Genomic DNA, 16,571 nt, shown 5'->3' with positions numbered 1-16,571 from the left:
TAAAGGACATGTCAGATCACTTTGGGATGGTTGACCTGGCCACAACTCTAACCTTTGGTGGTAGTACAATGTGGGGAAGCTGTACTACCCACCAACACCCGCAGAAAATGTACACCATTGATATGATCACTTCTACGAAGATAAAAATCCACACCCGCAATTGAAATCTGGGGTGCATATCGGACTTTCTGTATACTTACCCCGCATCCCCGCCAAATATTCATCTACAGTTTTCCTCGTCCTGAAATTGCGGCATAAAAATTCAATAACAAGGTTCGATTTGATATCAATGGATTTCTTGCACAATAACTAAAAAAAACTACATGTATACAGCATGGTTAAAAACCAAGTATTACATGCAAACCGCATTTGAAACCTGCCATTACGTCGTTTAATCTGCAACTGGCCCAGATATCTTCATATAGACGAGAGGTATTTAGGCAGAGATTCCGATAACACCTGTCATTCAGGTTAGAATTAATAAGGAAATACCGGGAAATCGTAGAAACATACCACAGGCCGGGCGGGGACCAGCGTTACCAGTCTTCAAAGACTCTGGGTGTCCTCCCTTGCCAAGATCATCCGTACCGGCGTGGACAACGACGGTGCGCTAAGCACATATCAGCATTTTTCTCTCCCCCGCATAGATTCGAAGTTGGGGGGGACATACTCCCACAATGCTGTGGGGCCCGATCAATTTGATGAGTTTGTCCTCAATTGTTCCGTGGGCAACACCCTGAGCGTTGGTCTCGATGTTTCCCAAATCACCAACATGTCTCTCCTCATCTTCTGGCGCGCCGTGGTTCTTGCCGAATGGGTTGAAGTGAGGCCCTGCAGACGTGCATCCGTTGGTGTTGTCACCAAATTCGTGAATGTGCATTCCACGCAGAGCGTTTGGATCGTTGCCAGAGATCTCATAGGTGATAATTGTAGGAGAGTTTTCGTTCTCCTGGGTGAAGGTGACAGTTCCACTCACAGTGGAGTCTCCACGGACGACGGCAACTGTTATTTCGGTATAAGTTAGCCACAGGGCACATAATAAGGTAAGAGCTAGATAGATATTTCGAAATGGGATTGCAAATCCAAACCCGACAACATCAAGCTCTGGAACTACTTGGAATAGAAGACAGATATTACAATCCCCATTTTTCCTCGTCATTCACTGACACCGGTGCCATTTCACCCACATCTTAATCCTATCACCTCTTCGAACAACTAGCAACGCAACAAACGGATTGATTACATACCAGCTTTGACCATTTTTGATGAGTTATGGGGTGTTTGAATAGGGTAGTTGATTGAGATTGTTTGGGGGTGGTGTTTTTTTGGTAGAGATGTCAGTAAGAAGAATGGTGGGGTGAGAGGGAAAGAGGGGTAGCTTTATCGCTGACGATTACGGAATATTTTCTTACGAATTCGAAAATGTGGTCACCACCAGTGACCAGATCTTCTTGACATGTTGCAATACTGAGATTCCTTCTTTTAAACAATCCTTTAGTTTACTCATCGAATGTATGACGGCTCTGCATACGTGTTTAATTTACTAATTTCTTCCAATGCTGCTGACAGGAATACATGTATACTGCGCTGCGCGTGACAGGAATCTCTGCCCATGGACATTCATCATGATTAACACCATACATGTAGCCTCTTTTTGGGCTCTTTTTGGTATGGTCTTGGCTCGCTTCTGTAAGGCTGTTCAGTTCGTTAGTCGGCCGAGAGGGACTTACAAATAGATGGCCTCCAGAACTTTCTCCTCCAGGGAGAGAACGTTACACCATTAATGGTGGGTATGACACTTAACAGAATTCCTCATCGATAGTCGGAAATCTTGTTTCGCATCTAACAACGGGCTTGAGTATGTTAATTGCCCTTCCATGTATGAGCTATAAATTAAAAAAGTAAAAATACACTCTTGACCGATTCAAATTCGGAAAAACTATCTTCCGGTAAACATGCGTCCGAGAAATCCTGTGCTTACTAGAGATATGTACTAGGTACATGTAGTACGTACATACCGGAATAAAACCTACGCCCTAAAGCTGTAGGGAAAACCCCTATAAACACATATATTTATCTTGGGCCTTATAAGCCTGAAGCACGATCTCTCACTTGTGAAGCTCAATTTTTATCTTTCTGTGCCTTTGATCTTGATCACAACCGATCACTCGACTCCAACGATTTTTGATCTCCCAAATTTTATAGGATTCTGATACAAGAGGAGGATGGGAAAGGCAATTACAATGCCTTATACGTGTATATCTCAATGGACTCTTTCTCATCGTTTTTATTTTTACCCAATAGACTAGTGGTATATTTCTTATGCGACTATAATATTTAATAAACCTTAAAGCTTAAGGACGCGTACGCATTCTCCAGATCAGATAATCCCTCTCAATAACCACACTTTTATCAGATGTACACCATAGGGGTAGATAAGAACTAATTGTATTAGAGGATTGCTGTTGGTTTGATACAGGGAAGGGAGTTCTGTGGGTACGTGCACATTGGTATAATATTGTGACGGAGATCTGATCGATAAACAGCATGTTTAGGCCTAGATAGCGCACCGAAACATGCACACTGGGTGCTTTCTGTGATGAATTGTTATGTTGTTTTATCTTCGATGCAAGAATTTGGGTGTACTGTATATAGCTATAGTTCTTTGAATTAATGGGCTGTAACGAAATATACACGTGAGTACGTACTAATAGGGTTCGCACGATCAACATGATGAAAACAAGAGCTCAGTAGTTCTTAATTGACCTTGTTTAGGTGTATCCGTATACGTATAGCAAGCCAGATTCTTAAAAAAGCAAGCCGCCAGTACTCTTGATCAAACCCTAGCTTCCTGTAGATTCCATGACATGCAAATATATGGTAACGCGCCCCATGGCCAAACAAAGGCCTAGGTCAGGCCTCCTAAATACTGCAGCCACTAGAATGATTTGCGGTACGTGCGAGACAATTAAACTTTTAGATAATTCGATGATCATGGTCTTGTGCTTTATCAAAGAATCATTTTAATCCCTTGATCAATTTAACGGGTCGAGTTGTATATATATATGTATATATTATATATAACGTCTGGACCGGGATTCACACGCCTTAAATCAATACCATAGGCGGAAGACTGCGCATGCATACACCAGAGACGTAGTAAACCAATACGTAGCGGCCAATACGGTCAAACGGTACTACTGGTGTTGTAGGTATATATCACGATCATCTATCGATCACCAGAAACCTCCTTAAATAAGCGCTTCTTGGTGGCATGCATGTACATGTAAGTACATACCTCATACTTTGCACCGTACACACATGTAATTCCTACATGTATGTATACATTTATGTTTCCCTGTATCGCACATTGTTCAAATATAGGGAAACGCCAGCTCCAAGCTCCGTAGGCTATTTTCTTGGGTTTATATAGTTAAGCCCGGCCGGATGGGGACGATATTTTGGATTGAATACTCGTGAATATAAAGTATAGCTAGCTATATGTATGTGCATGTAAGTATATGTAAAGTACAGTACCAAAAAGGGGATGCGATAGGGGGTACGTGTACATGTCTATGTATACTTAATTACTATATGATATTAGTATACAGGTGATAATGCGAATTTGTGAAAAGTTCGGGATTAAATATATCGGTGTCCTATGTACTTACGTCGTAGCTAACTCGCTGTAGCGTTATCCGCTACATGTATATCATATACACGTGCACCGAATACACTCGAGCACTCGTCTTTTTGGTAATGTAGGTACTAGGTACTGGCTTCGTACGAGCAGCTTTCTGGCCTGTACGAATTGGACAGAAACTCCTGCACTCCCTATTGGTTGAACAGTGCTCACCTAAATTGATTCTCTATTAATTAGACCCGATTTGTATGCGTTTGGTTGATATTTTAAAGCAATGAATTCTGCCTTATGTTTGAATACAAATGATCTCCATAAAAGGTATGTAGAACTTACCGGGTATTTCTGATCGATGTCGTTGGGAGCTAGGGACGCTTTGTCAAATGAGGCTCTGCGTGACACCAGTTTAGATATATATATTGACTGCAGAAATTCCCTTGGGGTACACACATGCCAGAAGGCTTTGTCTTGTACTACTATGATCATGATCGATCTAGAGTAGCTATAATTGTTATGGATTTGGATATAGCGAACTGCATGGATAGATATTGCCATATATAGTCTCCGGCTGCTAAGCTGTAGCTTACTTAAGTCCGTGTAGGTAATCGAGAGAGAGAAGTAAAGGAATGGAAAGGTAAGAATAGAAACAGGTAGTCGAAAAAGCCCATGCTATACCTAGGTATTCGAGATTAATGTTATCGCTTGTGCATGTGGTGTACGTGTTATAGCGTTAGAATTCTTCAAACCACCAAATGATGTCCAAAAGACAATAATCTAGTACATGTAGCCCTTTCACACAAAGAAAATAATTGTCTTCTCGCTCTTGATCTCAAACCCAAGATCTTCGGCGAGATATGTTTTGATTTAAAGGGTTATTGTATTTAAAAGTAACCAAAGCAGAGGGGCCGATCATTCTGATAGGACTGCTACATGTATGTATCTATCATACCTCTACCCATGTTGGGATCAATAACAGCAGGGCAAGTCCTAAAATAAAGCATCCACATCTTCTTTCCATCCGTCCATCTATCCCTACAACATCATCCCAACAGTCAACTCAGCTAACCTTCTCCTCCTTTCTCAAGACACAGCATAGCCGTTGAGTTGTGGTCGCTTCACACCCCTCCCAATCCAGTCAACTAGCCAATCAGGGCCCACTCCCCCCGACTCTGACTTGGTCCACGCACCGCGCTTTGGCGCATCTGACTCTAGAGTACGGTAGCCTCCTGTCCTTCGCTCCCCGCACCCAACCCACTACACACCCAAAAAAAACTCCACCACCCTCCAAGTACATCTTCACACACATATACTTACATACTCACCTCGCATCATTCATAGGTCGGGTACACACCTTTGTAGCAAGCACCGTCGGATCCGACGTCTATCTACTTGGTTGGATCATTTTTTTCTAGGTTAGAATGGCTGGTTATCCCAACAGTGGTGGACACTCCGGTAACCCCAGAGCTTACAGCGCCGCATCGCAAGATAACTATCTGCATCGGACCTCAAGCTTTGACGACGGTGACGACGCGACATATTTTGACGGCGGTACCGGGGTGAGCTCTCGACTGAGCATTCGGGGTCCCGAGGAGCTATACTACGGACAAACCAATCCCCTCCCTGAGCCACCAAGCAAACGGACTTCTATGGGCCCTACTGCTGCCCCGAATTCTTCTGTAAATCGTTCTCAGAGCCAAGGATCTGGCTATTTTGCGGTAGCTCCTGGTGGAAACGGCTACTCCCAACCTTATTCCCCAGCATTACAGCAGGACACGTCTTACCAAAGTCCATCAATGTCAAACAACGCTCCATATCCTACTACTCCAGGCTATAACGGGGCCCAGCAGCCCCAGTCATATAATCCAGCCGCATACCAGCAGCCGCAGCGCCAATCTGCCGGGTACCTCAATGCTGAATATCTTCCTCAAAGACATGTATCTACCAGCGGCTACCCCCCCGCAAGTTCAGGTCAATTTTCACCAACTACGAGCACATATAACCCAAGCACCTTCAATAGCGCACCTTACCCAACTTCATACAGACCACAGGTCGGCGCGGTGCCGCCCCATCTAGCACAGCCGCCATTTGCCGGATACCCACAATATCCTACAAGACCACAATACTCAACGACCTCACAATCGTTGTATGGTGCGGGTCCATACTCCCCAGGTCTACCACCACCTCCGCAATCGGCGCCGCCCCACAGCACGTATCATCCTCCACCTCCCCCTCCGCCCCCACACCCACCGACTTCACCGACCTATGCTCCTGCTTCTTATGGATCGTTTAGCTCCAGTGCCAATCAGCCGCAGAACAAGCAATATCTCACAAGGCCCGAGACACACTACAATTCCGGTTCTGATAGTGATATGTCGCCTAGTGAAGGAAACCACCCACTACCAAATCCCCCGGACCGGTTCGGAGCTTTACAGAATCCAAACAATTTTAATGGCTATCCCGGATCTAATCCTTTGCCTTCACCCCCACCACCCCCTCCACCCTCTCACGGGTCATTTCACCGACAGCCATCGCAACAAGGCCATTGTGATGCAAACGGGAGACACCCGCAATCGAGGCCCTTGCCGTATGCACCAGATAACGGGCCGCACACGGATACAGGCCTGCAACAACAGGAACATGATGCTGCAGAAGAACTATATGATGAGGTTGAGGGTGAATTGATGTCAATGCTCAACCACAAACAGTCAGGACGCCGTCCATCCCAGATTGACACCGGAAGCGCGGATTCTAGGCCAGCACCGTTGTTTGCTCCCAGTGGGGGTCGAGACTCCTATGCACATAATGGTGTAAATAACGGACACCTGGGGGTTGGAACTTCAGTGTACGAATACTACTCGAACGAAAGTGACGCAGAAGCCGCTGCAGGGCTGGAAATGATGAGATTAGACGAAATGCAGGAACATAAGGATGCAGCTGATCGGTCAAAGCATTCGAGCGAGCAATCAGCACCTGTTCAACAGAATGAGGAGGCCGATGATGATTACTACGATGGTTACCTACTTTCTGGCTATTATGGGCCAGGCACATACGAGGAAGATCATAACATCCCCGTCCTTGCTAGCAATAGCAACCCATTAGCAAATCGCCAATCCGTCAGCAACGAAATCGGGAGAATGAATAGTAACGCCAGTGCAATCTCAGGGATTAGCGCCCCTCCTGCTTATGATCAGTTTGCGATTCCAGACGACAACCTAGTGCATCCGTTCCCAGAATTCCGTGCTAGTGCTAAGAGTGACCTGCCAGGAACTGGCGGACTTTCGAAGCCGTCTGCTCATTTGAGAAAAATGTCGTTTGATGAAGGAGAAGAAGACATCAACAGATCTGCTTCTCAAAGTCCTTCGAAGAACCAGTCTGATTCAGATGGCTCATATATACCCGAATTATTCTATCATCCACCACCAAGCATGAGCAGCGCACAAAACAGCCCATTGCATACTAGACCATTACCAAGTCCTCCTGACTATGATAATTTTTCGGAAACGGGGTCGCCAGGAATTTACTCGGGATTGCCGTACCCTGATACCGGATCGCCTATACACCATCGAAACTCACTTGGCTCAAGGCCACCCCTATCAACACGGCAATATGGTACTCCTATCTCAGCAGAAGGTATCGGCTCAAATATCCAGCCTCAAGGATCGGGGCCGCATTTCCCCCGATCAACAAGTCTGTCTAGCCATACAAGTACTCCTCCAACGATAGTTCCTAACAGGTCTAAAACGGACGGAAAAGCACACCCAACACGTCAACTTATTGGCAATAGGAATTCAATTCATTCGAGCGGTGGAACCCTCGGGGACGCCGAGGGTCTGACTATCAATGACCTTCCCCCGATACCGATGACGAAGAAATTTGATCCCAAGAAGCTGAGTAGTCGGGACTTTAAGAAGTGCGAAAGGCCATGGGCTCTCAGCTCAATTAAATCGTGGTTGACAGAGATGACCGAAGGAGAGCAAGATCTGAAAGAGGGTGCAGTAGCGGATGGGATCGTGGCGCTGTTTACACACTTTGTTCCAACTATGAATGTAGCCGATGCAGAAACATTAGCGATTAAGGTTGTTAGTGGCATGCTGAAGGAGAAAGCATTGGTAAAGGAGGAAGAGTGGGTCAAGTTTGGAGAGGGCGAGGTCTCAGGCGTTATATACCAGGTCACCGGCAACGGATGTTACGCCCCGAAGCTACACGAGCTCGAATCTCCTGGCCGGTGTTATGCTCATCATTGTGCAAGGACCCTCAGGAAGATTACTTTGTCACAGAATCCCGATGAGATGATAAAGAAAACCGAAGATTGGGCGACATTCTGGAAAATAAAGAAAGAGCAGTTGGGGGAAGTGAGTAAGAAAGAAATCGAGAGGCAAAACAATTTGCACGAGGTTGTTCAGACTGAGGATGAGTATATGGAACATTTGCGAATATTGAAATCGCTCTACAGGGACACAATCGCAAGTAGTAACCCGTCGATCATCAAGCCATCTCGCTTGGAAGGATTCATTAAGGATGTATTCGGCGCCGCAGATGCGGTCCGCCGAGTTTCAGAGGAGCACTTACTACCGCAATTGAAGTTCAGGCAACAGGAGCAAGGACCATGGGTTGTTGGCTTCAGTGATATCTTCAGGGAGTGGATCCGCAAAGCAAAGACAGCATATCTAGCTTATGCAGCAGCATTCCCGAAGGCGGATATGTTGGTCCGAAGAGAAGCCGAACGTAATATAATATTTAGGCAGTTCCTTGATCAATGTCGCTCGGATCCTCGCTCACGAAGATTGGATTGGGTCACATTTTTGAAGGCTCCGATTACCAGACTTCAGCGATATTCGCTGCTCCTTGCTACTATCTTGAAGCATACTGTCGCCGAGAGCGATGAAAAAGATAACCTAGCCCGAGCAATTGAGGAGATCAGAGCAGTCACCTTAGAATGTGATTCGAAGGTTGACGAGATGAGCAAGAGTGTGGCGCTGCAGGAGCTAGGTCAGAAACTGATCATGCGTCAGTGGGACGTCGACCTGATGCTTGGCGAGAAAGGCCGCGAGCTCGTCTTCAAAGGGGATTTACAACGGAACGGAAGCAGTCGTTTCGCTTGGCTAGAGACTCACGCGATTCTCTTCGACCATTATCTTGTATTGGCTAAAACTACAATGCAACGTGACGTGAATGGTGGTGCAAAACATGAGCGGTACGATGTCTCTAGAATGGTGGGTATTTTTCAAAAACTCGAGTTTAATCTTATTAGCGTTATACTAATTTGGTTCAACAGCCAATACCTATGGATCTTTTGGTTCTCGAAAGCACAAATGACGATCCAGTGATGCGGAGTGCTGCTAATAGGCTAGGAATTGGAGGCCCGACGGCTGCTAACAAAGCTATCGTTCAACCCGCGAATCTACGGCAAAATACTGGAATAGCAGATTTGAAGCATTCTAATACCAGCCTTTCAGCACTTAGCGTATCCACTGCGCCAGGAAGACTGGTAACAACAATCCCAGACCAGAACGCAAAGGATGATAGGGTGATGTTCCCTTTTCGCATCAAACACCTTGGAAACCCCTCCCGCTCTCTCAAGGCCGATGATAATACCTACACGCTTTACGCCCCAACCGCGGCGAACCGCCAAGAATGGTGCGAGAAAATCATTCAGGCAAAAGAAAAGCATGCGGCAGCTTTGTATGCACAGAATGCAGAGCCTTTTAGACTTAAGGTTATGGCAGACACAGCCTTTGGGTACGAAACTGCAGCAGCTTCAGGGCCAAAGCCGATTGTTGTGAGAGGAACCCCACTGGATCGTGCAATTGATGAGGTCGAGAAAAGGTTCCAGAACGAGCCTAGGAAACCCGTTATGTGCAGGGCCAGCGTGAACTGTGCGACTGCCTTTACGGTACAGTTTAAGAAAGAAATGGTAGCTATTGGGACGGATTATGGAGTATACACAGCGGCTGCGGATAATCCTAGAGAGTGGAAAAGGGTTTGTTGCCCTATTATTTTGAATTGCGCTCAAAAATATTAACTAACCATTCCTTGTATAGGCGATTAATATCTTGCGTGTCACTCAAATTGCAGTGTTGGAGGAGTTTAGTTTATTCCTAGTCTTGGCCGACAAATCACTTATCGCTTATCATCTCGATACTGTTGTTGAGCCAGGAGACGGTGGGGCGGGGGGTGATGTAAAGCAACGGCCACCACAAAAATTATCCGGTGGAAGAGATGTAGGCTTCTTTGCTACAGGGAGGATGAAGGAGCGTAGTTTAGTCTTCTACAAACGCCGAGATGGATTGAACTCCACGTTCAAAGTACTGGAGCCAGTTTTCCCCAAAGCGCCTGAGAAAAAGAGTCGGTTCTCAAGAAAAGGGACCACTGAATTTTTCAGAGATTATGGCGACTTTTATATCCCAACTGATTGTTATGGAATCAATCTCTTCCACTCAAGTTTGGCGATTCAGACAAGTAAAGGTTTGTTCCATCGACTTTATCTTGATCTATCCTAGGTGACAAGCACTAATAGATTTGGTATAGGTTTTGAGGTTATGACGCTAGACAAGAAGCAACCCTGGTCTGTTCCCGAGCTTAAAGCTTCTCATGTCAACGACATTGCTACTCGGCTCCAAGGACAAAAACCACTTGGGATGTTCCGTCTTTCCGAGATTGAATTCCTCCTGTGCTACGAGGAGTGTGGTGTCTACGTCAACAAGCACGGCGACGTTTCCCGTGGTGTAATAATGGAGTTTGTCGGAAAGGCCAAATCGGTAGCGATTTATGGGCCTTATATCCTGGTGTTTGACAGCGACTTTGTCGAGATCCGAAACGCAGAGAACGGCAGATTAAGACAAGTAATTGCCGGGAGAGATTGCAGATGCATTGACGATGCACAATCTGGAGGCAGTGCCGGTACAAGAACTATCAAGGTGGCTATGGCACACCCAGAGGTTGAAGGCAGACAGTTGGTAGTTGAGTTACTCCTCAACGAAGGGCAGAGAGATTAGTCTTGGAAAGCAGCGCTGTAGTGGTGTATATACTGGGGGTCAGTTCATTTTTGTCGATTTCTCTTCCTTATGTATCTGTTGGGCGATGTGATGAAGGTTGCGATATCCAATAGTGCAAACCGGCGGAATGCACCGAGAGTTCCTAGTTTATTTTGTCTTCGTTATCTGTAGGGTAGTCAGTTTAGTCGATCCGGGGGTTTATCCTCTTTCTTTCTCCGTATTTTCTTTCGTATTTTTTTTTATTTTCTTTTATTCATTTTTATTCCTTTTTCTTGTCCTAGTTTCAATACCTTTTTACTTTAGTTTTCTTCTTCACTCACATACCTCTGTAGTCCATCCAGTTTCGTTGTTATCGTTCCCTTGTGACAGCTAGCTAGCGTCCGCGTGGTCGGGGGAGGTGAGGGGGAGGGGCTCCATGTACAACCATACTTTACTTACACCTGTGCCGGTTTCATGGTGCTTTATTTTTTTCTAACCACGAGTTTATTGATCTGTACGAGAACCTGTAGTTATCAGTTTTTTTGAATGCCTAAACCTATTATAACTTCCCATAATCCCATCCACCAACACAGTCCATCACTCGACACCCCCCCCCTCCCACATAGAGATTTACCCGGCTCTAAGCTAGCTAACCGGCTAGTAACCTCGCTTGTAGCCAACTAGCTAGCCGAGTCCCAATGCTGCACAGGGATGTTCCCAACGTCATACCGCGAAGCTGGCGAGTAGCTAGCTGCCATGGCCGGACCGAGGCCCCACGCGCATACGTCGGAACATGATTTCCAAGCATCTGATGTAGAGTGCCATATAAATTCCCCCCTCCCCCGGATGCCAGATCTCTTGGGACCATAATTGCGTATTGGTTATTTGGTACTTCTGTTTTTATTATTATTATTGTTGCAATGACTGAGAACTCTGCTCCTGCTGCTGGTGGTGCTGGTGGTAATGATCGTGAGGAGCATCCAAAGATCATTTTGTACCATTATGTATGTTTTTTCTCCTCCAATGACGGTTCTATTGATCATGGAGCTTCTTCTTCTGGAGAGGAAGTTTCTGTTCCACATATACCTATACCAATTGTCAGCCCAGAGCACCCATAGCTAACACCCAAAACCGCCCCACAGCCATTCAGTCCCTGGGCCCACAAAGTCAGCTGGTACCTCAACCTGCGCGGCATCAAATACCAAGAATGCGTCCGTCTCCCCTCCTCCCTCCTCTTCACCCTCTCCCTCCCCCCCTCAAACAACCCCCCACTCACAAACCGCATAGATCCAACCGCCCATCATCCCGCGTCAAGACCTGGCCATCCTCGGCATCACCTACCGGCGCATCCCGCTGCTGGCCATCGGAAACGACGTCTACATCGACACCACCCTGATCCTGCGCGAGCTCGAGCGGCGCTTCCCGAACGGCGGGCTCGACACGGACCCGCAGCGGTCGCTGGAGTATGCGGAGCGTAGCAATGGCATGTTTCCGTTTGCCGCCGGGTGCATTCCGAGTAGCTTGCCGATTATGAGGGATGAGAGATTTATCAAGGATAGGAGCCAGTTTAGTGGGAGGGTAGGTTTATCTTCCGTGTGTGTGTGGGGTGGGGATGTTTTTTTTTTTTTTTTTTTTATTTGGGGGGGGGGGGGGGGGGGTGGGGGGTATTTGGGGCATTGTGCTGATTGTTGGGGAATAGAGCTGGAAGAAGGAGGATTTAGATGCGGCACGGCCAAAGGTTTGTGGGTTTGGTTACTAGTGGAAGAAGGCGGATGGTAGCTGATGTAGTGTAGGCTCTCGCCGGCGTACGCAAAGCTTTCGAAGCCGCCGAAAAAGACCTCTCCGACGGCCGGGACTGGATCCTCGGCAAAGAGCTCTCCCTCGCCGACATTGAAGGTTCCACCCCCCCCCCCCCCCCCCAAATCCCCCTCCCGCTACACACCTACTAACCCCCGCAGTCGTCTGGCCGCTCGAATGGGTGATCAGCATGCCCGGCGCGCTCCTCAACTCCGACATCACCCCCGAAACCTTCCCCAAGACCTTCGCGCACATCACCCGTCTCAAAGCGCGCATCCCGGGCTCCAAGGCCGCGGGCGTCACCAGGATCAAGGGCGAGGAGGCCAAGGCCGTGATCCTCTCGTATCACACGCAGCAGGAGGAGACGGGGAACGTTGGTGTGACGGACAACGATCCGAGCGGGGTGACGTGGGGCGAGGAGGTGGAGATTACGCCCGTGGATACGGGGCGGGCGAACCCGCAGAGGGGGCGGGTGAGGGAGTTGAGTAAGGAGAAGGTGGTGGTTGAGGTTGTGCCGACGGGGGAGTATCATGGGAAGGGGAGGAAGGCGCTGAGGGTGCATTTTCCGAGGGCGGGGTATGAGGTTGTGAGTACGAGTGCGAAGGGGGATGAGAAGTTGTAGATGGGTGTTTGTAGTGGGGGTGTAGTGCAAGTTAGTGTAAAGAAGTATATGTGAGAGGGAAATGTTTGGTAGATGTAGCTGGGCAGCCATTGTTTGCGAATGACGGCCTGGATTGCTCCATGGTTGGCCACGGCTGTCTTTGCCTTCCCAATTTCTTTAGCTGAAAAGGGTGTTTGTTGAACAGAGTTAGTTGCCTTCTGTGTGTTTGTCTTTTTGACGGTAGGTTCTGGTTGGTACGAGCTGCAGCCTTCATTAAATATCACTCGGCGCCGAGACATCCGAGAACGGTGCAGTGGACCGGATCGACCGGAGGGGTAATCGTCTTTGATTCTATCTACTGATGACCACGAGGAAGAATAATAGTCAACTGGACATCTAGAACACTCGCGCAATTGAAACCTTTTCGCTCGGGTGTCGTGGAGAGCAGGCAAGCTTGGTGACGAGCGAAACAGAAGAGGTCATCCTGATAGACCTTTGTTCATATCGCATACATTGGACCACGGACACAAGCCGGGCCGAGCCTGTGAGATTGAGAGCTCGCGCTGTGTAGACTTTGGATCATTGACTTCTCACAGCAGGATAACCCGCCGGTCCCGCCCCGAGGTCTAATTGACGTGGACTGAAACAAGATACAACACCGAGCTCCCGGAAGTATAGTATAATTAGATCTTGGACGTCTATACGACTGTTATTTATAATGGATCAAACCGGCCGCGGCCGAGGTGTCCGGGGACATCTATGATAGACAAGCTACATGTAGCCATAGTGTTGGGAGCCCTCGACTATGTGTGTCATGTAATCCTACAAGTCCGCGGACTCTCACTGGAAACAAGGAAGGTGAAACAAAACCGGAGGTGCCGCGGCTTGTCGGCCGGGGCGCTGAATAGTCTATTTTAGACTGGGAATCGGGATGTGCATGGCAGCACAGATGGTGTGAGGTCGAAAAAGCATGATATGACTTGGCTCGTAAACACCCGCCCGCATACCGACTAGATGTTTTTTTTCCCTCCGCTGCTGGGATTTCGCCCAGCATTAGAGTTGGCAGAGTGCTATTCTATGGCAGCCGAGTGATCGTTCGTGAAGGTGTCTTGCGTAGTATTGCACGGTTACTATCTGACATGGAGTGATGCTTGCTGTTTGAGAGCAGTGCCTGCTGTTAGATAGCAGTGTCTGCTGTTAGATAGCCGCACAGTTGAAAGATCTGAGATCAAGATCCAGCTCAACGCATGGCAGTGGCGAAGGAAGAGCGGGAAGTCTACGCTTAAGCTTCTATTCAACTCTCCCTGTACATGTTGAGCTCAGGCGGATGGATGTCTCTCGGGCTTAATTGAGCCTTTGGCTCTAACTATTGCTAACTTCCGAAGTTTCTGCGGCAGGCATAAGACCTGTTCCTGCACTATTGACAGGGCTCCCAGGTAACCAAAGTGCTCTACATCTGTAATATCACCATGGGGCAGTCGCTATAATTCGATCGAACAAACCGCTGAGCCTGAATGGGAGTTGGGATCGATCCGCGCTCTTGCGATAAGCCACTGCAGCATGGCCAGCTACGTGTACGGTCTGCACCGCGGTAAGGATTCCCCCTTCCACAGCACCGCGCCGTCCAATGAAAACCTCAGAGCAGCAGAACGACATCGATCGCATCACATCACATCACATCATGCCGTGCACCATCACCATCACCACCAGAGCGGAGGATCCTCTGGAGCTTCGCAATCACAGCTGAAATTGCACTTCCTCTTCTTCTTCTTCTTCTCCTCTTCAATTCCCACCTACCCACCTAAATACATACATACATACATACATACATACCCCGCCAGAAACCAGCACTCACAGCAATAACAGAACATCAACAATCCCCCCCCCCCCCCCCGCAATGTCAGTCCTGATCTCCGCAGAGTCCACTCTGCCCACCCACCCGCCCTGGAAGTCCATCCCCGGCATCTACAACTTCCGCGACCTCGGCGGCTACCCCATCCAGGGCAGCACCGGCAGCGTACCACTCCCCGCCCCCTCCCCTCCCCGCTACAACCCATACTCACCCCGCACAGGTCCGGCGAAACCTCATCTACCGCGCCGCCGAGCCCTCGCGCGTCACCGCCGACGGCATGGCCGTCCTCGTCGCCACCCTCAACGTCACAGCCACCTACGACCTGCGCTCCAACCCCGAGATCGAGAGCCTCTCCGACACCTGCCCCGTCATCGAGATCCCCGGCATCACCCGCCACTTTGTCCCCGTCTTCGAAGAAGACGACCTCAGCCCCGAGTACCCTCCCCCACCCCCACCCCCTCCCCGCGCCCCACCTACTAACACCCCCGCTCCCAGGGCCCTCGCGAAGCGCTACAGCTCCTACACCAGCGGCGACCTGCCGAGCGCCTACCGCTCCATCCTCACCGCCGGCGCGCTCCTCTCCTACCGCGCCATCTTCACGCACCTGCTCGAGCGCCCCACGGAGCCGCTCGTGATCCACTGCACGGCCGGCAAGGACCGCACGGGCGTCGTGTGCGCCCTGCTGCTGATGCTCGCGGGCGTCGACGACGAGTTCGTGGCCGCCGAGTATGCGCTGACGGAGGTGGGGCTCGAGCCGTTCAAGCAGGCGATTCGGGAGCGGCTGCTGGGCAGGCCGCAGTTTGTGAAGGGCGATGAGGAGGCGAGGAGGGGGTTGGAGAATATGTTGAGTTCGACGTATGTGTTTCCCCCCCTACTTTTGTTTTGTGAGCTGGGGTGAGAGCGGGGGGGCTGATGTGCGGGGGGGAGGACAGCGTCGAGACAATGCGCCGCACCACGGCTATGATACGCGACGAGTTTGGCGGCGTGGAGGCGTACATGGTGCGCGACTGCGGGTTCACGGCGGAGCAGGTGGCGGCCATAAAGCGCAACATCACGAGCGAGGAGCGGCCGTGCTTTGGGCTGGATGCGCAGGGGGAGCTGGTGTATGCGGAGCAGAAGGGGGAGGAGTAGAGTAGGGTGCGATGGTGGGGTGGGGGTGTATATTCTTTGGGGCTGTGGCCCGGCGGGTCCGGGTGGGTGTAGCTAGCTGGGATGGGATGGGCTGCCGGTGGTGGTGGCTGGTGTTGGTGGAGGGACGGGGTGGGAATAGAAATGGATTCTTTTTCACTTCTTTATGGAGGTTCATGGGTGGTCACTCGGTGGTGGTGGTGGAGGGTTTATGGGCTGCGTAGATCTAGATCTCCGGTTTGCAGTACTTAGAACTTCTTACTCCCGTTTTTCTTACCCTGCATGCTCTTTGAAAAACAACGACGTTTAACCAGCTAGCTACCTTAAAGGTAATGATGGGCACGAGACAAGACGAGACCATTTTACACCAAGTCTCGTCTTGTCTTGTCTCGCCCCACCATAGCCTTGGAAGTCTCGAGACCTGAGGTAAGTCTCGGGACGGATCTCGAGACTGTTATAAGCTAAACTCAATCCGGATTTGAGGTAAGAAGTTGTACCCAAATCCGTTAACGTTCACTTTTGAACAGGGACCAGAAATTCTTGACAATAAATTGTGGATAGAATTCGGGTCCAAAATGC

The 16,571-nt window shown here is 49.0% G+C and overlaps 4 protein-coding genes across 4 annotated transcripts; 3 read left to right on the top strand and 1 right to left on the bottom strand.

Moving 5' to 3' along the window:
• Window positions 1-436: 436 nt before the first annotated feature.
• H6S33_006357 (uncharacterized protein) lies at window positions 437-1,260 on the bottom strand (the record flags this gene model as incomplete). Its single annotated transcript, XM_044837698.1, has 4 exons — window positions 437-459; window positions 514-610; window positions 671-1,002; window positions 1,248-1,260. The coding sequence occupies 4 exons, from the start codon at window positions 1,258-1,260 to the stop codon at window positions 437-439; spliced, it is 465 nt and encodes a 154-aa protein (XP_044689884.1).
• A 3,798-nt stretch (window positions 1,261-5,058) lies between these two features.
• Window positions 5,059-10,635, top strand: H6S33_006356 (uncharacterized protein; the record flags this gene model as incomplete). The annotated part of the gene is made up of 4 exons (XM_044837697.1): window positions 5,059-8,853; window positions 8,916-9,620; window positions 9,682-10,105; window positions 10,169-10,635. The coding sequence occupies 4 exons, from the start codon at window positions 5,059-5,061 to the stop codon at window positions 10,633-10,635; spliced, it is 5,391 nt and encodes a 1,796-aa protein (XP_044689883.1).
• Window positions 10,636-11,534: 899 nt separating this feature from the next.
• H6S33_006355 (uncharacterized protein) lies at window positions 11,535-13,033 on the top strand (the record flags this gene model as incomplete). Its single annotated transcript, XM_044837696.1, has 6 exons — window positions 11,535-11,618; window positions 11,757-11,825; window positions 11,902-12,192; window positions 12,314-12,352; window positions 12,408-12,510; window positions 12,573-13,033. 6 exons carry the CDS (start codon window positions 11,535-11,537, stop codon window positions 13,031-13,033), a joined length of 1,047 nt encoding a protein of 348 aa, XP_044689882.1.
• A 1,876-nt stretch (window positions 13,034-14,909) lies between these two features.
• H6S33_006354 (uncharacterized protein) lies at window positions 14,910-15,995 on the top strand (the record flags this gene model as incomplete). Its single annotated transcript, XM_044837695.1, has 3 exons — window positions 14,910-15,029; window positions 15,085-15,719; window positions 15,797-15,995. The coding sequence occupies 3 exons, from the start codon at window positions 14,910-14,912 to the stop codon at window positions 15,993-15,995; spliced, it is 954 nt and encodes a 317-aa protein (XP_044689881.1).
• Between the last annotated feature and the right edge of the window lie 576 nt (window positions 15,996-16,571).

This window comes from Morchella sextelata (genome assembly GCF_020137385.1).
Source record: "Morchella sextelata strain SCLS chromosome Unknown scls_20, whole genome shotgun sequence".
In the NCBI taxonomy this organism is placed as follows: domain Eukaryota; kingdom Fungi; phylum Ascomycota; class Pezizomycetes; order Pezizales; family Morchellaceae; genus Morchella; species Morchella sextelata.
Note: the sequence above shows the minus strand (reverse complement) of the source record. Positions and strands in the feature narration are given on the sequence as shown.